This window comes from Schistocerca nitens, chromosome 4, assembly GCF_023898315.1.
Source record: "Schistocerca nitens isolate TAMUIC-IGC-003100 chromosome 4, iqSchNite1.1, whole genome shotgun sequence".
Taxonomy (NCBI): domain Eukaryota; kingdom Metazoa; phylum Arthropoda; class Insecta; order Orthoptera; family Acrididae; genus Schistocerca; species Schistocerca nitens.
The window spans coordinates 223,877,702-223,901,049 of record NC_064617.1 but is presented as its reverse complement, the minus strand read 5'-3'; the positions used below and the strand labels follow the sequence as shown (position 1 = coordinate 223,901,049).

At 39.1% G+C, this 23,348-nt stretch overlaps 1 protein-coding gene across 1 annotated transcript in view; it reads left to right on the top strand.

The window, feature by feature from the left end:
• LOC126252775 (opsin, ultraviolet-sensitive) overlaps positions 1-23,348 on the top strand; it is an 87,966-nt gene that overhangs the window by 34,295 nt on the left and 30,323 nt on the right. Inside the window, exon 2 of the mRNA XM_049953704.1 lies at positions 20,454-20,633. Coding sequence (XP_049809661.1) covers positions 20,454-20,633 — 180 coding nt within the window. The remainder of the gene's footprint in view (positions 1-20,453; positions 20,634-23,348) is intronic.

Below are 23,348 nucleotides of genomic sequence, written 5' to 3'. Positions count from 1 at the left end.
ACTGCATCAAAATAGATTTAGTATACCAGACAATGATGCATGTGTTCCCTAATTCATTTGAGCAGCATATTCTCTATAAACTAGATAAAAAGGCAGTAGTATCATACCTCTATAAGGAAATCAAAACATTCAGCTCTGGGGAGGCACATATAGAAGAACTATGGCTCAAGTTTGAAATACTAGTTGATCATGTATTTGATAGACATGTACCAAGTAGAGCATTTCCTGATGGGAGGGACCCTTAATTGGTATACAGTAACTGTAAATGAGCAGAGACTTCTCTATAATTTGTGTGAAGCAAAGCAGAAGGCTATAGATAGGGAGACGCTGGATAAAATGTATTTAGCTCTCAAGGGGACAATACATGACATCTTCATTTATTACTGTAGCAGAATATTATTGAAGGGCCTCTCATGAAACCTGAAGGAATTCTGATCATATGTAAAGGCTTTGCTAGTATTCAGTCATTCTTGGATGACACAGGAACTGAAGTTGAGGGTAGCAAAGCAAAGTGAAAGAGAAATAATGAACATGATTTCCAAATGTCACTTTGCAAATGAAAATCCAGGGGTATTGTCCCAGTTTAATTCCTGCACCACTGCAAAGATGACTGATGTCAGTGATGCTGAAAATAGCTGAAATTGGTAAAACTGAACAAAGCTCCAGGGCCTGATGGAATCCCTTTCAGAATCTATATCGAATTTGTTGACGAGTTAGCCCCTATTTTAACTATATCTGCCATAGATCACTGGAAAAAAAAGTTTGCAGTAATGGGTAGGAAGCACAGGTCACACCACACTTCCAGAAGGGTAACAAAAATGATCCACGAAACTGCCATCCAATGACCTTGACATCCATTTGTTGTATAATCATGGAACATATTCTGAACTCAAATGTAATGGGTTGTTGTTGTTGTGGTCTTCAGTCCTGAGACTGGTTTGATCTCCATGCTACTCTATCCTGTGCAAGCTTATTCATCTCTGGGTAACTACTGCAACCTACATCCTTCTGAATCTGCTTAGTGTATTCATCTCTTGGTCTCCCTCTAAGATTTTTACCCTCCACGTTGCCCTCCAATACTAAATTGGTGATTCCTTGATGCTTCAGAACATGTCCTACCAACCGATCCCTTCTTCTAGTCAAGTTGTGCCACAAACTCCTCTTCTCCCCAATTCTATTCAATACTTCCTCATTAGTTATGTAATCTACCCATCTAATCTTCAGCATTCTTCTGTAGCACCACATTTCAAAAGCTTCTATTCTCTTCTTGTCCAAACTAGTTATCGTCCATGTTTCACTTCCATACATGGCCACACTCCATACAAATACTTTCAGAAACGACTTCCTGACTCTTGAATCTATACTCGATGTAAACGAATTTCTCTTCCTCAGAAACGCTTTCCTTGCCATTGCTAGTCTACATTTTATATCCTCTCTACTTCGACCATCATCAGTTATTTTGCTCCCCAAATAGCAAAACTCCTTTACTACTTTAAGTGTCTCATTTCCTAATCTAATTCCCTCAGTATCACCCGAGTTAACTCACCTACATTCCATTATCCTCATTTTGCTTTTGTTGATGTTCATCTTATATCCTCCTTTCATGACACTGTCCATTCCGTTCAACTGCTCTTCCAAGTCCTTTGCTGCCTCTGACAGAATTACAATGTCATCGGTGAACCTCAAAGTTTTTATTTGTTCTCCATGGATTTTAATACCAACTCCGAATTTTTCTTTTGTTTCCTTTACTGCTTGCTCAATATACAGATTGAATAACATTGGGGAGAGGCTACAACCTTGTCTCACTCCCTTCCCAACCACTGCTTCCCTTTCATGCCCCTCGACTCTTATAACTGCCATCTGGTTTCTGTACAAATTGTAAATAGCCTTTCGATCCCTGTATTTTACCCCTGCCACCTTTAGAATTTGAAAGAGAGTATTCCAGTCAACATTTTCAAAAGCTTTCTCTAAGTCTACAAATGCTAGAAATGTAGGTTTGCCTTTCCTTAATCTTCTTCTAAGATAAGTTGTACAGTCAGTATTGCCTCACATGTTCCAATATTTCTACAGAATCCAAACTGATCTTCCCCGAGGTCATCTTGTACCAAGAATTCGCGTTAGTATTTTGCAGCTGTGACTTATTAAACTGATAGTTCGGTAATTTTCACATCTGTCAACACCTGCTTTCTTTGGGATTGGAATTATTATATTCTTCTTGATGTCTGTGGGTATTTCACCTGTCTCATACAATCTTGCTCACCAGATGGTAGAGTTTCGTCAGAAATGGCTCTCTCAAGGCTGTCAGCAGTTCTAACAGAATGTTGCCTACTCCCGGGGCCTTGTTTCGACTTAGGTCTTTCAGTGCTCTGTCAAACTCTTCATGCAGTATCATATCTCCCATTTCATCTACATCTACATCGTCTTCCATGTCCAGGATATTGTCCTCAAGTACATCGCCCTTGTATAGACCCTCTATATAATCCTTCCACCTTTCTGCTTTCCCTTCTTTGCTTAGAACTGGGTTTCCATCTGAGCTCTTGATACTCATACAAGTGGTTCTCTTTTCTCCAAAGATCTCTTTAATTTTCCTGTAGGCAGTATCTATCTTACCCCTAGTGAGATAAGCCTCTACAGCCTTACATTTGTCCTCTAGCCATCCCTGCTTAGCCAGTTTGCACTTACTGTCGATCTCATTTTTGAGATGTTTGTATTCCTTTTTGCCTGCTTCATTTATTGCATTTTTATATTTTCTCCTTTCATCAATTAAATTCAATATGTCTTCTGTTACCCAAGGATTTCTGCTAGCCCTTGTCATTTTACCTACTTGATTCTCTGCTGCCTTCACTACTTCGTCCCTCAGAACTACCCATTCTTCTACTACTGTATTTCTTTCCCCCATTCGTGACAATTGTTCCCTTATGCTCTTCCTGAAACTCTGTACAACCTCTGGTTTAGTCAGTTTATCTAGGTCCCATCTCCTTAAATTCCCACCTTTTTGCAGTTTCTTCAGTTTTAATCTTCAGTTCATAACCAATAGATTGTGGTCAGAGTCCACATCTGCCCCTGGAAATGTCTTACAATTTAAAACCTGGTTCCTAAATCTATGAGGTGTATCTAACAGAATGACCTACTCCTCATGTAGCAGCATGGATTCCGTAACCTTTGCTCATGTGAAACCTAACTTGCACTTTTCTCACATGATATCCTGTAGGCCATGGATGAAAGCATCAAGTAGATGCAGTACTTCTCAATTTCTGAAAAACATTTGACTCATTACCACTGAGGTAGAAGAATGCACCTGCATAGTTACAAACCAACATCCTTAACATCAGTTTGTTACAGAATTCTTCAGCACATTCTGAGTTCGAATATAATAGATCTCATTGAGACAGAAAAGCTTCTCTCTATAAATCAGCATGTATTTAAAAAGCAGCACTCGTGAAAAACGCAGATTGCTCTTTTCTTACATGATATCCTACAAACCATGGATGGAGGGCAACAGGTAGATTCCATATTCATAGATTTCTGGAGAATGTTTGACACACTGCCTCACTGCAGGCTATTGATGAAGATCTGAGCATAGGGTTTAGGTTCCCAGATAGGTGAGCAGCATGAAGACTTCTTAATGCAACAGAACCCAGTATGTTGTCCTCAATCATGAGTGTTCATCAGGGAGAAGGGTATCATGAGCAGTGTCCCAGAGAAGTGTGATAGGACCACTCTTTCTCAGGCAGGGTGAACAGCAATTTATGATGCTGGAATGTATGGGAAGGTGTCAGTGTTGAGTGACTGTAGGAGTATACAAGATGACTTAGGAAAAATTTCTAGTTGGTGTGATGAGTGGCAGCTTGCTCTAAGTGTATAAAAATGTAAGTTAATGTGGATGAGGAGAAAAATCAGTCCTTTAATGTTTGAATACAGCATTAGTAGTAGTGTGCTGGTTGACACAGTCACAGTGATTAAATATCTAGATGTAACATTGCAAAGTGATATGAAATGGAATGAGCACATTATGTTGGTGTTAGGGAAGACAAATGCTAGACTTTATTTTGTTTGGAGAATTTTGAGGAAGTGTAGCTCATCCATAAAGAGGGTGGTATATAGAATGTTGGTGAAACCTATTCTTGAGTACTGTTTGAGTATTTAGGATCCCCACCAGGTCAGGTACAAAAAGAAGACATTGAAGCAAGACAGAGGTGTGCTGCTAGATTTTTTACCAATACGTGCGATCAGCATGCATACTTTGTGAATTCAGATGGGGGCCCTATGAGGGAAGATCATGCTTTTTTTGCAAGGCTGTATTCCAGAAATTTAGAGAACCAGCATTTGAGACTGACTGCAGAATGATTCTACTGCTGCCAAGGTACATTTTGTGTAGTACCATGAAGATGACATGAGAAATTAGGGCTAATACTGAGGCTTCTAGACAGTCATTTTTTCCTTGCTCTACTTGTGAGTGGAACAGGAAAGGAAATGACTTGTAGTAGAATGTGGTACCCTCCACCAAGCACCATATTGCAGCTTGCAGATTATATATGCAGATGTAAAGGTAGACGTCTGAGGTTAGTTTAATTTTCTTGGTAATGTCATTAAAATACAACAGGAACAGCAAGGGTCCCAACACACTTCCCTGTGGTACAGTTTAAGTTACCACTACCTTGACAATAACTCTCTATTCAAGTTAATTTTCTGCATTTTCCCTACCACAAAAATCCTCAGTCCAGTTACAGTTTCAATATTACGCAATATGACAAACTATATGCTCAGATCTTTGTCAACAGTCTCCAGTGAGGCAGTGTGTCACATTCTCCAGAAATCGATGAATATGGAGTGTGCCTGTTGCCCTCCATCCACAGTTTGTAGGATATCATGTGAGAAAAGAGTGATCTGAGTTTTGCAAGAGTGATGCTTTTTAAATACTTGCTGATTTGTGAACAGAAGCTTTTCTATCTCAAGGAAAATTATTATATTCGAACTCAGAATGTGCTGAAGAATTCTGCAGCAAACTGATGTTAAGGATGTTGGTTTGTAATTGTGCAGGTGCATTCTTTTATGTTTCTTGTCTACAGGAGGCACCTATGTCTTTTCCTGTAGGTTGAGACTTCTTGCTGGACAAGAGATTTGTGATAAATGCAATCTAAGTAAGGGGGCAAAGCAGCAGAGTACTCTCTGCAAAACTGAATGGGGATTCCATCTGGACCTGGTAACTTACTTGTTTTCAACTATTTCAATTGCTTCTCTACTCCAAGAATGCCTATTTCTATGTCCTCCACGTGGGAATCTGTATGACAGTCAAACACAGTATATTTGTATGATTCTCCGTTGTGAACTATTTCTTAAACGTGAAATTTAAAACTTCAGCTTCCCTTTTTCTGTCCTCTATTGCCACCCCAGACTGGTTGATGACTGAGTAGAAGCTCTGACCTGCACAATGATTTTATGTATGACCAGAATGTTCTCAGTTTCTCAGCAAGAACTTTAGATCTTTTGCTAAGGTATGTCAGTAGAAGTTGTATGCTTCATGCTCTGATCTTCTTACAGACACATGAATTTCTACTAACTTTCATACGTCAACATTTGAGCATTCTTTTTTGAAGTGAGAGTGTAACAATCATTGCTTTCTCACCATTTTCCAAATTTGATTATTATCCCTTAACGCATGAAGGGCGGTCTCTCAAACCACGTGAGAATTTTCAGTCACTCTTCAAGGTCAGTTCTGGTGGATTACTTTTATACCACCACCCAACACTACTTAAATTACCAAACCTACAATGTTTTATTGTTAGTTGCATTATTGACTTGTTTGTTTATTGCTGATATACACTCCTGGAAATGGAAAAAAGAACACATTGACACCGGTGTGTCAGACCCACCATACTTGCTCCGGACACTGCGAGAGGGCTGTACAAGCAATGATCACACGCACGGCACAGCGGACACACCAGGAACCGCAGTGTTGGCCGTCGAATGGCGCTAGCTGCGCAGCATTTGTGCACCGCCGCCGTCAGTGTCAGCCAGTTTGCCGTGGCATACGGAGCTCCATCGCAGTCTTTAACACTGGTAGCATGCCGCGACAGCGTGGACGTGAACCGTATGTGCAGTTGACGGACTTTGAGCGAGGGCGTATAGTGGGCATGCAGGAGGTCGGGTGGACGTACCACCGAATTGCTCAACACGTGGGGCGTGAGGTCTCCACAGTACATCGATGTTGTCGCCAGTGGTCGGCGGAAGGTGCACGTGCCCGTCGACCTGGGACCGGACCGCAGCGACGCACGGATGCACGCCAAGACCGTAGGATCCTACGCAGTGCCGTAGGGGACCGCACCGCCACTTCCCAGCAAATTAGGGACACTGTTGCTCCTGGGGTATCGGCGAGGACCATTTGCAACCGTCTCCATGAAGCTGGGCTACGGTCCCGCACACCGTTAGGCCGTCTTCCGCTCACGCCCCAACATCGTGCAGCCCGCCTCCAGTGGTGTCGCGACAGGCGCGAATGGAGGGACGAATGGAGACATGTCGTCTTCAGCGATGAGAGTCGCTTCTGCCTTGGTGTCGATGATGGTCGTATGCGTGTTTGGCGCCGTGCAGGTGAGCGCCACAATCAGGACTGCATACGACCGAGGCACACAGGGCCAACACCCGGCATCATGGTGTGGGGAGCGATCTCCTACACTGGCCGTACACCACTGGTGATCGTCGAGGGGACACTGAATAGTGCACGGTACATCCAAACCGTCATCGAACCCATCGTTCTACCATTCCTAGACCGGCAAGGGAACTTGCTGTTCCACCAGGACAATGCACGTCCGCATGTATCCCGTGCCACCCAACGTGCTCTAGAAGGTGTAAGTCAACTACCCTGGCCAGCAAGATCTCCGGATCTGTCCCCCATTGAGCATGTTTGGGACTGGATGAAGCGTTGTCTCACGCGGTCTGCACGTCCAGCACGAACGCTGGTCCAACTGAGGCGCCAGGTGGAAATGGCATGGCAAGCCGTTCCACAGGACTACATCCAGCATCTCTACGATCGTCTCCATGGGAGAATAGCAGCCTGCATTGCTGCGAAAGGTGGATATACACTGTACTAGTGCCGACATTGTGCATGCTCTGTTGCCTGTGTCTATGTGCCTGTGGTTCTGTCAGTGTGATCATGTGATGTATCTGACCCCAGGAATGTGTCAATAAAGTTTCCCCTTCCTGGGACAATGAATTCACGGTGTTCTTATTTCAATTTCCAGGAGTGTATGTTGGGATCTCCTAGACTTCACCTCGTGAACTGTGTACCTGTTTTCATCAGTGGAATACAAAATGTGTTCGCAGGAATGTGTCAGTTTTAATCAGCCTAAGTTTGATGAAATTATTAGTCACAGATCTGCTGCAGAAATCATTCTAGGGAAGAACTTTAGGACAATTATGATGGAGACGTTCCTGTTTCTCGAATAAAATACATAAAGTGTAAGTCACAATCAAATGTGTTCTGAATAGTGCTAAAGAGAAATGTAGATCCTATCAATTGAGGGCAACATTATGTGCAAGTTTCCTGTGAAAATTTACTTGCTACAGAGATACTATAATATTTTGTAATGTAGAATTTAGTTCCGTAGCAGTGTATTTATGTGTACTATTTAAAAAATTGCCAAAAAGTATGAGCTTCTCTGTGATAAAAAGTCAAATACTGCAGGCTTATTTTAGTGAAATAATGTCAACAACAAATATTTAAATAAAAAAAAATTCAAATGATTTACACCTTAAACTTCAATTTAAACATAGCAGTCAGAGAGATTCCTCCTCATAGTATATGTTACAGAAATTCTCTCATGGAATAAGGGTTAAACCATAGAGGGTCCTTTCCATCCTTAATCTACTTACTTGGCACACACTTCTCCAGAGAACAATTTACAGTTGGTTTAAACTTTCCCCATAATTCCTCTGCATCTGGCATATTGGAGTTATATGACGTCTGTTCATTGCCTAAGTGGGATTGTAACAGTTACTTATTTGCCTTTTCAACCATAAATACTCTCATAGCCTTCTTGACAGATATAATAACTTTAATAGCTATCATTGCTATGATGACATCATGGTGACTAATTCCTTTTTTCTATACTGACACTGTCAATAGGTTCAGGCTTGTTTCTAGCTATGAGGTCTAATATACACTCTAAGACAAAAAGATGATGCATCATGAAGGAATTATCCAAATGAGATGGAAATCGGTAGACATGATGTATGTGTACTGACTAACACATGCTTACAATTTTAGAAAAATTAGCTAATTTATTCAAGAGAAAGAGTTCCACAAACCGAGTAAGTCAATAATGTGTTGGTTCACCTTTGGCCCTTATGCAAGCAGTTATTCTGCTTGGCATTTATTGATAGTGTTCTTGGATGTCCTCTTGAGGGGTACCATGCAAAATTCTGTCCAGCTAGCACGTTAGATTGTCAAAAAGCATGATATCCAAATGTTCTCAATTGGGGTGAGATCTGGTGACCTTGCTGGTCAAGGTCAAGTACAAAGAAAAGCAGAAGAAACTATTGCCGTGTGTGGATGGGCATTATCTTGCTGAAATATAAGCCCAGGATGTCTTGCCATGAAGAGCAACAGAAGAGAGCATACAATATTATTGATGTACTGCTGTGCTCCAAGGGTGCTGCAGACGACAACCACAGGAGTCCTGCATTGAAAAGAAATGGCACGACCAAAACATCACTCCTGGTTGTCGGTCCTTATGGTGGTGACAGTCAGACTGGTATTGCACTTCTGTCTGGGGTGTCTCCAGAGAAGTCTTCAGTTAGGAATCTCATTGACTGAAGTAGGATTGTCTTCAGTGCTGAGTCCCACTTTGTACTTAGCCTCGATGATCAGTGAAGATAAGTCTGTAGATGCTCCAGCAGCAGCAGCAGCATACCAACTTGACTGTCACCTGTCATGTGACCTGAAAACCAGGAGAGATGGTCTTGCGTGCTATTTCTTTTCATAGCAGGACCCCTTTGGTTGACATCCATGGCTGCTCACAGCACAGTGGTACATCAACAATATTCTATGCCCCGTTTTGTTTCCATTCACAGCAAGCGATCTTGGGATTACATGCTTACATTTCAGCAAAATAATGCCTGCCCACACATAGTGAGAGTTTCTACTGCTTATCTTTGTGATTGCCAAACCTTATCTTGGTCAGCAAGGTTGCTGGATCTCTCACCAATTGACAATGTTAGGACCATTATGGACAGAGCCCTCCAATCAGCTCGGTATTTTGATGGTCTAATGATACACCAGTTGGACATAATTTGGCACAATAACCCTCAGTAGGACATCCAACAACTCTTCCAATTAATGCCACGCTGAATATGTGCTTGCATAATGGCCAGATGTGGGTCAACACGTTATTGTCTTGCTCAATTTGTAAAGCTCCTTCTCTTGAATATATTATCAAATTTTTCTGGAACTGTAAACATTTGTTTTTCTCTACATGTACATCACATCTACTGATTTCATCCCATTTAGATAATTGCTTTGTGTGGAGATGTTTTTTCATTAGTTCATTTCCATCATAAGTGAGTTGCCTAACTAGTTGTTAAGGCAGTTTTTGGAAAAGTGTTCAAAGTGCTTCAAAAGATTGTCTGTATCACTTGCAGTGTATCCACATACTGCCAGTCTATACATGATAAACTCACCACCAATTAATACTGCATGATCTTGGTATTTCCATACTACTGAGCATAGGCTTTCCTTGATTGATTCTACACTCCCACAATGGATGACTTTTTGTGGATGACCCAGTTATCTGACAAAATATTCGGTCACATCAATGACAGAGAAGAATGTTTTTCATGTTTTCAAGAAACACTCCACCTGGAAAGTAACCTTGTTGTAATTCCAGAAATATCTGTCATGAAATGATTTCTTCATCCAACAAAAGAGGAAGACTTGTCTGGGTGCTACATCAGGAAAATGTGGAGGTGAGACAAAACTGATAACCCAAAGAAGAAGTATATATGGCAATGTTCTGTACAGAATAAGCTGGGTCCTCCCAGAACCTCATCATGAGATTTTGGAAGTATGTTCATGAGACTGGTTGTCTCTTATGAGCATTCTGTTAGCATCACACCACAGCATCAATAAAAAACACTTAGCATCGCCATTCTCAATTGTGGTTAGGTCTTCATCTTTTTCGGCATTGTTGAATCTACATGTTTCCAGTGCTTGCTTCAGTTCTTTGTCTAAGGATCATAATGATACATCCAGTACTCATCCATGATTATTAGGGGGCTAAAGAAGTCCCCTGGATTGGCCTGATGCAGCTGCAATCTGTTCACTGCTGTCTCAGTTCAACAGGCTTTTTCAAAGGGTGTGGACAGATACACAATCCAGTGGGTGGTGATCTTCATCATGTTCAAAATGTTGTCCAAAATGTGGACAACTGAGCCGTGACTGATTATCACTTTTTACAGTAATGCCTCAATTGTGATATTCCGGTCTTCAACCACCAAGACTTCCACTTTTCTTGTGATTGTTCACAGACAGATGATCTGCCACTTCGTTATTCATTATTGAAACTTGTTTGACCACACTGGAAGCTACTGTAGTATGATGATGCAGTGTCATTGTACAGTTCTACCATCTCAGCATGGATTGTCAGAGCACTGTTCCACTTCAAATGCAGAAAACGAATTATTGTTTAATACTCCACTGTACTACTGTGCTGCACCATTTTGTCTTGTTTCCCTAGTGGTGTGCTAACAAGAACAGAGATACACATTTTACATTACATTAGTAATATTGCAGGGAACCAACAGATTTATCTGTGGGATATGGAGAGAACTCAAAGATGTACATTTAATTTAACTTAACTGCAATACAGTGAAATGATTTTACATTAGTGTATGTTAATTCTAACTATAAACTAAGCTAAAACATTATTTTTACATTAAGCAAGAAAAAAAAATTAATTACATAGCTTTATTTTTTGAGGTGATAATTAAAACTCTATGACTGTTTCTCAAACTTTTATACCTAAAAGATAAGCATATTTCAATAGTATCTACAAAGCATGCCTTTTCACAATATTGATATGATTGTGGCTGGCATCCTTTGTGAGTTAACAGTCTTAAATTATAGCTATCACTAAATTAAGTGTATTTGAAGGGTTAGGAAACAAAGCTAGTTAACATTTTACAAAATATATTTCAAAGTATTTCAATAATGTCAAGTAGACAGCGAAAATTAAAAATCATAAACTGAAAAAGAGTCAGAACAACAGAGGAAATATTGCTGGATATCAGAAAAAAATATTGTTGACTGATACTATTACATGTGAAGAAACAGGAAGTAAACTTTAAAAAAGTGCTTATACAACTATGATGCCACCTACAATATCATGTTCACTTACTAAATTGTGCATTGGATTTATTGAACTAATTTCATGTCTTGTATTTCATAATATTGACTTACGTTGTTAAACCTGAACAAAATTTATTATGAAAGTTTCTTTGTGTAAAGTGTAACCCAAAGCAAGCATTAAACTAGATGAATGAGTGAAACCTTCCAAACCCACCCTCAAATTGTTCAATAGACCTAACTTAACAGCCTAGGATTGAAAAAGGATGGTCATTTTCTCCCCTGTTTGATATGTCGCAGTGCAGTCATGCCAAATGGGTTACACATTTCATTGCTGTCATTCATTCATTTCCAGATGTAAACGAAAACTTTAGAGAAAGCCTAAGTTCACTACTACTTAAGTTTCTCATATTGTTATCAGTATAGGAGACATAAATCATTCAACAATCAATCAAAAAAACTCCTGTTTTGTAAGAGGTGGGCAAATAAGACATCCTGGGAAACATTACTAAATATGTTCTGCCAGAATTACCTAGAACAGTTTGTTCAGAAGCTAACAGGGAATCTAGTATCAGCCACCAAGCTGAGAAGAGGCCAAGTCTTGGAAAGGACATATTTTTTTAGCTCAAAGTTTTACACTTTTCTTCTAGATTGTATCAAATTGGGATGTTCTTCTGTGTCTACTAAAATTGCTCTACCATTTAAAACTGAATATAGTTCACCAAGCCATGATGGTCTTTTTTCGTATGGAGAAAAGATGAACTAGTGTTGTGATGAAATTGTACAACAGGGAGACTGGGATTGTAACTGTGGAAACTGGGGACAGCTGTTGGCCATGTATACTACAGTGTTGCTTATTTTATGCAGCTGTAGACAGTTCTGATGTATGATGAATAATGGTACCCATTAGGGAAATGGCAGCAAGGGCTGGGAAGGAACGTGAGGTGCACTCAGTGTGTATGCCTGAGGGTCTCATTCAGAAGCATTAGTGACTGGCAGAGAAGGTTGAGAAGACCAATCTTGCTAACACAGTTTCAGTGAAGCTCACAATCTGCAGCATTGTTCCCAGAACTGGTTGTGACCACTTGGTTCAGAGTCAAGTGGAAATACTGAACCAGAGACTTCAAAGGTTTTGTGAGAAGCTCAGGTGTGACTTCATGGACTTGTGATATGGAGTTGGGAATTGTAGGGTCCTGCTGCATCAGGTGTTTAATATAATAATTATAGCTGTAGGGCACAGTGTCAGCATAAGGCACAAAGAAATGTCCCCAACAAACAAGAGTCATTAAATGCCAGAGCATTCACAACAGAGAGCTAGAGTTTGAAGTGCTCCTCAAAAACAGTGGAGCTCGCAAAATACTAAGTGCAGAAAGCTGGTTAACACTCAACATTAACAGCACTGAAACTTTTGAGGAAAGTTGAAGCACATATCAAAAAGATAGGGTTATGGTAAAGACAAGAAATTCAGAGCCACCAATACAGAAATGGAAACAGATTGTGGCATCGTCTGAATAAGACTCAGTATCAAGTGTGGGAATAAACTTACAATCAGATCCTTCTATTGACCACTAGATTCATTTCCAGATGTAAACGAAAACTTTAGAGAAAGCCTAAGTTCACTACTACTTAAGTTTCTCATATTGTTATCAGTATAGGAGACATAAATCATTCAACAATCAATCAAAAAAACTCCTGTTTTGTAAGAGGTGGGCAAATAAGACATCCTGGGAAACATTACTAAATATGTTCTCCCAGAATTACCTAGAACAGTTTGTTCAGAAGCTCACAGGGAAACTAGTATCAGCCACCATGAGTCAGTTGCAGCAACACTGATTACCATAGCAAAAAGGGCAAATAAAACAAGTAGAAGGATTTATATGTTCAGTGAACTGCATAAGGCGGCAGCAGTATCACATCTCAATAAGGAAATCAAAACATTTAGCTCTGTAGAGGAGCATTTAGAAGAACTGTGCCTTTGGTTTAGATATGGATGTAGTAGATAAGTTGCTTATGGGAGATGCCATCTGTGGTATACAGTCACTGAAAATAAACTTCTAAAGAAACAGACTACATAATATGCATAAAATGAAACATAGGGCTGTACAAAGGGAGATGCTGAATGAAATACATTTGGCTGTCAAGAGTGCATTACATGAAGCTTTTAATGGATATTGTAACAGAATATTTTTGAAGGATCTCTCATGAAACCCCAAAAAATTCTGGTCATATATAAAGTTGTCAGTCATGCCAAAAGTTAGTGTCTGGATGCTCATGGATGAGACAGGCAAAGATTTTGAAGCTAGGAAACCAAAAGCAAAAACAATGAACTCCATTTTCAAGTGACACTTTACAAATGAAATTGCAGGCATGTTACCTCAATTTAATTGTCATACCAATGCAAAGATGAATGATATAGACATTAATCTCAGAGATGCTGAGAAACTGCTGAAATCATTAAAATTGAACAAAGCTCTGGAGAATGATTATATCCCTATCAGATTCTATACCAAATTTGTGACTGAGTTAACCCCTGTTTTTCCATAAGCTATCATAGAGCCTATGAACAAAGAATTATGCCCATTAGTTGGAAGAAAGTACAAATCACCCACATCTACAAGAAGAGTAGCAGAATTGATCTGTAAAACTATCATCTGATATCCTTGACATCTATTTGCTGTAGAATATTATAACATATTCTGAGCTCAAAGGTAATGGGGTGTCTCAAACAGAATTACCTCCTCCATGTTCACCAATATGCATTCCAAAAAACAATGATAATGTGAAACCAACACACATTTTTCTCACAAGAAATCCTGAATTTCTTGACTTCTGAAAAGCTTTTGACTCAGTACCACACCTACGCTTATTGTCAAAAGTAAAATTACTTGGGTCACCAAGTGAAATTTGTGACTGAATAAGGATTTCTTAGCAGGGCAGATGCAACATGTTATTTTTTATGGAGAGTCATTAACAGATGTAGAAGTAACTTCTGGTGTGCTTGCAGGAACTGTGTCATGAGCCTTGCTGTTAACACAGTATATTAATGACCTTGCAGACAGTATTAATAATGTCAGACTTTTTGTAAATGATGCAGTTATCTATAAGGAAGAACTACCTGAAAAGCATTACACAAATATTCAGTCAGATACTGATAAGATTTCAAAGTGATGCAAAGATTGGGAGCTTGCTTTAAATGTTTAGTAAAGTAATATTATGTACTTTGGAAAGTGATAAAAACACAGAATCAAAAAATGGTTCAAATTGCTCTGAGCACTATGGGACTTAACATCTGAGGTCATCAGTCCCCTAACATAGAATCCTATGACTACAGTATCAGAGAGTGACAGTAGGAACTGATCAACTCATACAAATGTCTGAGTGTAAAACTTTGTGGGGATATTAAACAAAGCAATCATTTAGGCTCATTCATAGTTAAACCTCAAGGGGGCAGACTTTGTATGAAGTGCACCAACCAAAAATAACATTGTCTTGTACCATTCCATTGTTGTTTTACCATTGCAAGCTGATACCTATTCCTTCATTATTGCTTCATATAACACAGTGATAAGTTGTGTTGTCATATGTCCATGTGAGCAGCAGTAATATAAAACAGAGAGTTTGGTGAGAAAAAATTTACGATCCGTGCTAGAAAATGCCCCAGATTCTGAGCTGGCAGCACAATCCCACAATGAGGCAGTTGTCCACAAGATAATTAGTAATGGAATAATCATTTGACTGGGATCTGACGCAACTATTTTTCCTGAGAATTTAATGAAATAGTTGGAGAAATAAAAAGCTTAGTCCAAATACTAATAGAGGCTCCAAAAACAAAATTGCAATTTTTGACCTGCATAACATTTACACTCACCTTAAGTAGGACACAGTAGAACACTTAAAATTACTTAATAATAGATTATTGCTGAGGTAATAAGAACCAGTACTTGGTCTGTGATGGTGTGCTATACCAGTACCTCTGACAGAAAAAGTCAGAACTGCAGATATTCAGATGTGGTACAACTTTTGCTCTGTTGAAGTAATGCAAAACAATTGTCGTATTCACACTTTTAAATCATTCAGAAAAGCATTAAAATAATGTTTTAAGAAGTCTAGATTTCAAAAACACCCTCTGGAAGGTCACAGTGCCAGAACCTCCTACTTTATAAATCAAGCATCGATAAGAAATGTAGTAAACAAATACACATAGGTGTGTCATCAGAAGGAAATATAGCACAACATTGACAGTATTACCACATGTCCTGGATGGCAGTGCTCTTCAAATGTGAATAACTATGAAATACTGTCCATAATCAAAAGAGAGAGAGAAAAAAAATAAAAAAAACATGCATCATATTATGTGATATGGGGTAAACCTCTGTATCATGATATATCATTATAATTTCTAAGGGTAATACTACAAAGCAGTTGAAAAGGGACCAATAAATGAAATCAGTACTACACAAAAGTGTATCCTGAACCTGAGCTATGCTAGGGATGGAAGAAGACAAACCTAGAAGCTATTGAAACATATTGTCTATTAATCACTAAAATTATTAATACTACCTGCAATATGTCATTCTTAACTGAGAGTGTATAGTTTGTGTGAGATTTGCATATGTTTTGCAGTCTAGCATGTAACATGTAGATAGATAAAAATTCAACCTTTAGTTACATTTTTGGTAGTTTTGAACACTGGCTGGTAATACACAAAAAACATCATAAACTGAAGGTACAACATTACCGGAGCCTTTTAGAAAGGGACAATTAACTTGTAATAATTATGTTTTATCATTAAAATATTTTATTTTGTGTAAAAACAAAACAAAACATGTAATTTTATGTGTCAATAAATTCCAGCAAGTGTTCCCACATGATCACTCTGTACACCACATCTTGTAAGTATGCTACGTGTATACAAAATGTTAATTAATTTAATCCTTGCACTAGTCAGTATAGATGAAGTAGTGGCCTAGACTGTATCAGGATGACTGGAAGAAAAGATGCTATGGGCTTGTTGAAGGAATTATACCAACATTTCCTGGAAGTAATTTAGAGAAATCAGGATAGCAAGATAGGGATTTGAGTCACACTGCTCAAAAATACTAGTCAAATGTCTTAACTATTGCACAGATTCACTTGGTAATGAATTTGAAGGTGTAATAAAACATCTGATTATTAATTTAAGATATTGGCTGATTGATCTCATCTAAATGTGTTCACAATTGGAATCAATCCCAACCTCCCAAGGGCTGACAATTTTGCTTGCTGCAATAAATGCTCCACTTACTATAAAATCTATCTTACCTTACAAATGCTCCATATCCCATTAAATATTTCAAAACTTGTGAGTGAGTATCAGTGAGCATACATCTCAGGATCTTATAATTTAATCTCTCCTAAAATCTTTATCACACAATCCATACATTCTCTGCAGTCTAGTGTGTAGAGGAGAACTGAATATCTGTGACAACTGTGCAGTTAGGTCTCACTATTAGGTATAAAAACTGCAGTCAGTAACATGATCATCACCGAAGTCTTTCATTGAGAGCTGTGTTGACATTCCATGGATTGATCATAGTTCTCTTTCATCACATAATTTTTTGTGTTCCACTTACTATTTTTATTATCACACTAACAACAGTTGCTTGTTTTAGCACATCACATATTTTAAAGTCACCACCTTTGCGTGTAAGAGACATATTTAACTGCATCACTTGTCTTTTTAAAATTATAAAGACTTTCAGAAACCATGGCGTGTCATTGAGAAATTGTGTTAAACACAGATTCCTTACTTTATTTCTCCCTCTCATTCATTTGTCTTTTCTTTATGTAAACCATAATAGAAAGGCAATAAAGTCACACTGTATGTGCATAGATACATTATGAAATGCAAGCTCCTGTGGAGACAAGTTTCAGTTTAAGCAATTCTATGCTGATACTGTACAATGCATTACTCATGAAAAACACTATGTTAAATAAGATAATAGATAATACTTCATAAGTTTCTGAAGGAGCGATGAGTTTAAATGAGCCTTTACCTCATATTAAAACTTAATACACTCTTGTTCAGAGAAAACAGAACACCCTGTATATTAGCAAGTCCTGCAGAAACAATTAGCATTTCAGTCACCTCGGTTTATCATGTGTCCTGTTGCCCAGTAGGCACAGGTTCCACCACGGTTCCTGATTACTTGTTCCATGCATGATGGCATTGACATGCTTAAGGCATGAACATGGTCCTGTTGTATAGCCATCCATGCTACATTCACCTGCATGACAGTTCATCTGTGGTGATCAGTGCTGAGTCACAGTGCTGCACCCATCAATTTCACCATATCCCACACATTTTTGATTGGCAACAAGTCTGGTGATCTGGCAGGCCAGGGAAAAAGGCCGACATCCTGTGACACCACGAAGGTATGTGTTTGTGCAGCAACATGTGGTTGTGCATTAACTTGCTGAAGAATGGCATCTGGGGTTTGTGCAGAAGGATATGGCTACAGGTCACAGGATGTCATTCACATAGGTCACGCTGGTCACAGTACCATAGACACACACCAGCTGTGATTTTTGGTTGCACCCAGTAGTACCCCATACAATAAGGTCTTAAGTTGGTGTTGTATGTCTTGTGCAAATGCAGTCACTGAGGCACTGCTCCCCCTCTTTGGGGCAAACTAAAAAGCAGCCACCATTGCCGCAATAAATGGCGATGGACTGTCACCCCTGATAGTGTATGATGTTCCACTGTTGTGCCAGAGCTGAGGACGACACAGATCTGTCCGGCAGTGCCATTAGGATGAGATGTCAATCTTCTCAGGGGGTGGTCTGGGTGGTCCAAACTCACCCATCTTGTCATGTTCTAAGGCCTTCTGTGAACCATTCTGTGCACAACCATCACATGCAAACACTTGGTCCTACATGAGCAGCAATTTCCTGGATGGGTGCATGCATCACATTCTCTCGTGCCAATAATGTGTCCTCTTTCAATCTCACTGGTGAGATGGTACAGTTCATGCCTACATCTGGGAGGTATATTGCACACCTGTGCAAGTCACACTGATCCATTACCTTCAGCTTATAGTGACAATGAGAGCCGCAGGCACATTTTAACCTGTGGATGGCGTTGCACTGCGATATCGATGTTGACCCTGAACCCGTGGGCCTACTTGGTTCAAATGCTAATCGTTTCTGCACAACATACTAATGTACAGGGTGTTTCAAAAATGACCGGTATATTTGAAACGGCAATAAAAACTAAATGAGCAGCGATAGAAATACACTGTTTGTTGCAATATGCTTGGGACAACAGTACATTTTCAGGCGGACAAACTTTCGAAATTACAGTAGTTACAATTTTCAACAACAGATGGCGCTGCAAGTGATGTGAAAGATATAGAAGACAACGCAGTCTGTGGGTGCGCCATTCTGTACGTCGTCTTTCTGCTGTAAGCGTGTGCTGTTCACAACGTGCAAGTGTGCTGTAGACAACATGGTTTATTCCTTAGAACAGAGGATTTTTCTGGTGTTGGAATTCCACCGCCTAGAACACAGTGTTGTTGCAACAAGATGAAGTTTTCAACGGAGGTTTAATGTAACCAAAGGACCGAAAAGCGATACAATAAAGGATCTGCTTGAAAAATTTCAATGGACTGGGAACGTGACGGATGAACATGCTGGAAAGGTAGGGCGACCGCGTACGGCAACCACAGAGGGCAATGCGCAGCTAGTGCAGCAGGTGTTCCAACAGCGGCCTCGGGTTTCCGTTCGCCGTGTTGCAGCTGCGGTCCAAATGACGCCAACGTCCACGTATCGTCTCATGCGCCAGAGTTTACACCTCTATCCATACAAAATTCAAACGCGGCAACCCCTCAGCGCCGCAACCATTGCTGCACGAGAGACATTCGCTAACGATATAGTGCATAGGATTGATGACGGCGATATGCATGTGGGCAGCATTTGGTTTACTGACGAAGCTTATTTTTACCTGGACGGCTTCGTCAATAAACAGAACTGGCGCATATGGGGAACCGAAAAGCCCCATGTTGCAGTCCCATCGTCCCTGCATCCCCAAAAAGTACTGGTCTGGGCCGCCATTTCTTCCAAAGGAATCATTGGCCCATTTTTCAGATCCGAAATGATTACTGCATCACGCTATCTGGACATTCTTCGTGAATTTGTGGCGGTACAAACTGCCTTAGACGACACTGCGAACACCTCGTGGTTTATGCAAGATGGTGCCCGGCCACATTTCACGGCCGACGTCTTTAATTTCCTGAATGAATATTTCGATGATCGTGTGATTGCTTTGGGCTATCCGAAACATACAGGAGGCGGCGTGGATTGGCCTCCCTATTCGCCAGACATGAACCCCTGTGACTTCTTTCTGTGGGGACACTTGAAAGACCAGGTGTACCGCCAGAATCCAGAAACAATTGAACAGCTGAAGCAGTACATCTCAGCTGCATGTGAAGCCATTCCGCCAGACACGTTGTCAAAGGTTTCGGGTAATTTCATTCAGAGACTATGCCATATTATTGCTACGCATGGTGGATATGTGGAAAATATTGTACTATAGAGTTTCCCAGACCGCAGCGCCATCTGTTGTTGAAAATTGTAACTACTGTAATTTCGAAAGTTTGTCTGCCTGAAAATGTACTGTTGTCCCAAGCATATTGCAACAAACGGTGTATTTCTATCGCTGCTCGTTTAGTTTTTATTGCCGTTTCAAGTATACCGGTCATTTTTGAAACACCCTGTACATGCCTGTGAATGTGAACGTCCTATCTCTAGTCAAAGGTGTCCTGCACTGTTTTTTACATGAGTATATAATCTATAAATGACTATGGAGCCTCTCTCAGCATTCTTGACTGTACTTTATCTTGCCCTATTAATGAATGGGTTAAGGATTGGTTGAAATTAAGTTGTTTTGATTTTCAGTGTTAGGCATTAAAGTTCTGTTATTTAAAATACTCAAACAGTAGAATTAGTGGATACTTATTTTTTGTAATTATTTGTGCCTTCAAGTAAAGTATTCCTCTGATTAAAATTTCATGACACAGTTCATTTACTATATGAATAATCTATATATAAAGTTTAAAAAGTGCATTTTCTGTTTTAGGGTTGCACCACGGCTACTGGGGTGGAATGTGCCTGCTGAGGAGCTAATCCACATCCCCGACCATTGGCTATCCTACCCTGAACCTAGCCCATTGCTTAACTATGTGCTTGGCCTACTGTATATTATGTTCATGCTGGTTGCTCTCCTTGGCAATGGCCTTGTCATTTGGATCTTCAGCAGGTAAGGTCTAACAACGAACTTCAAAGTTCATATCTATTTAACTAAAACTTCAACAATATGGGAAGGATACATTGTTACTCACTGCACAGAGGAGGCATTGAGTTGCATACAGTCACAGTGAAAAAGAACATTAGAAATATTTTCAGCTTTTGGACAAAGTTCTTCTTCAGAAGTAGAACGCTCATCCCAGCACACAGTAATGACTCATACACACATGGCCACTAGAGTTCTAGTTCACTGTGCCTGTTTGTTACTCAACACGTTCTCTATGTGGTGAGTACCAATCTATCCATTCCATATTGATGTTATTCCGTACTGCTCTTTCCCTCGTTTAAGTAAAACTTCAATTTACTTTTTGAATGTAGGGTGCAGTTAAATTTTCTGCAAAATTGTTATTGCCAATTCAAAGAATTCAACAATAAATTTGTTCTCAATGATCCTTAAAGTTGTGTCATGGTTAGAAAAATCAAATTGCATGATCAACTCTGTGTTAATAGGATGCTCTGCAAGTTTTTGCGCTAAAGCACCAGTATTTATGTAATAAAAATTATAATGCTTAATTTCTGAGTATGAAAAACTAATTACAATTAATTGTCTAAAAGTAAATGTGGAAATCTGAAATTTGATTTTCTTTACTTACAAATTTTAACACTCTGGAATCTATAAAAAATTCAAAATATTAATTAATACATACAATGCACTTAGAACAAATGTAAATTGTTATGAAAACTATGAATGGTAGCCACTATCAGTATTCAACCAAGCAGCAATTTTATGGTGTAAAGAAGACATGGGCAAACTACCGCTGAATATGAGTAATTTCATCTCTGTTTAATTTTGCCGTTTTATGGATTTATATTATTTTAGAGGGCTTACATTTCCCATTCAAGTACCACATAGATAATGTCAAATCTTGTAGTTGCAGCTTATGGTGAAACATGTGACTTCTTAGCTTTTCATACACTTACGAGTCAAATAAATCATAAAAAGCCTTCATTCTTCTTTAAGATTGTGTGGAATGTTAATAGAAAGAAATAGCCAGTAAACATGTTATGCTACTCTAGTGACGATCAGAACACTAACCACCCCAAAGTTTTTATTACAAATTTTATTTTCATTATTTTATTCCATAAATTGTGTCGAAAAAATCTGAAATGCACTTCTGTTGTAACAATTATTGTAAATCCTTGTTGTCCCACAACGTGGCCACAAAGGACCACAAATGCTCAAGAATAATAAACTCTGAGCAGCTAAAAGTAATTAACTATTCTTCGGGAAATGTTGATAAGTTTTGAGAAATTAAATTCTCATCTGAAAACACACTACAAATGGCCCCAGTCACCTCCAAACTACCTGTAATTTTTATCATTCTTCTGGTTTTGCCCTCTACAAATTCCTGTAGTCCATGATTTTGATGTTTTACTACAAGTCCAATCATACTGTTTCTTCTTGCAGTTAGTCTTTTATATATGTTTATTTATTCATCAATTTTGTGAAAAATCTTCTCATTGCTGATCCTCCCAGTCCATTTAATTATCAACATCCATCTGTAATACCACTTATCAAATGCCTTGAGTCTCTTCTTTTCTCAGTTTCCGACACTCCCTGATTCACTTCCATAGAATGCAGTGGTACTTATGTACATTCTTTGAAATTTCTTTCTCATATGTTTTGTGGGAGCATGCAGAGGAATAGTTAGGTGTGCACAGTACAGGGGTAGCAGCAAAGACTCTAGTGTGCACATAATCATTTACTCTTTGCTTTGTGTTTGTTTTTGTCTTAGATGTTCTCTGTTAATGTCTGGCTCATTGCTTCACAATAAAGTTGAACATTAAGAATACGAACGAGTCCATCATTAATAGAATGGAGCTACGTAGTGGCTACAGTTTGTTACTGGTAGACTTCTTTTGGTGAATTCTCCCTTTTCCTGTGTTAATCTGCTTCTAATTTGCTTGTTGTTTTGTTGCTCATGTGTTACTTTGCTTCCAAGGTAGAAGTTTTTCTTCACTTTGTTATATACCTAGTCCCCAATTTTCACATTAGGTTTATCGCTAGTCTCATTTCTGCTGGTCCTTGATACATTCATTTGTCTTTGGTTTAGTCTCAGTTCATAATCTATACTCATGAGGAGAACATGTCAAGTGCCATAACCTGATTTCCCAGAAACTTTGCTCAGTGCCAGAGGAATGAAAATAAGTGAACACATGACTCAGCTTATCCAGTGACACTCAACCATTTCTGGGAAAATGACTGTCAAAGTTTTCAATGTAATTTTGATGCGTTTTAGCATGCAGTAAGCTTAGCTCAACTGGTGGCACAGTTGCTAGCATTGCACCCTCTTACATTTGTGTCTTGTGTTTGAAACCTGATTATTGTTTTTATTTATTTTATTTTTTCCTTTATCTACCCATGTCCATAAAAGGCCACTATATGAAAGTTTCTTGTCAAGTTAGGGGATACAAGGGTGTTATATTAATTGTAAAATTACAACTGAGTTGTTATGTTAATAGTAAAATTACAATTGGGTTTCACAATAAGCATCAAACATTTATTACATGATATGTGTGTATGGCATTTTCAGGCTATACAATCTTTTTAAATCCTTATATTCTTATGTTTCAGTCTTATATCAAATTTTAATTTATATATTTTATTTTCACGTTTATTCTTCTGGAAGATTTGGTACATTCTCGTGGATGGTGAATCAAGATACAC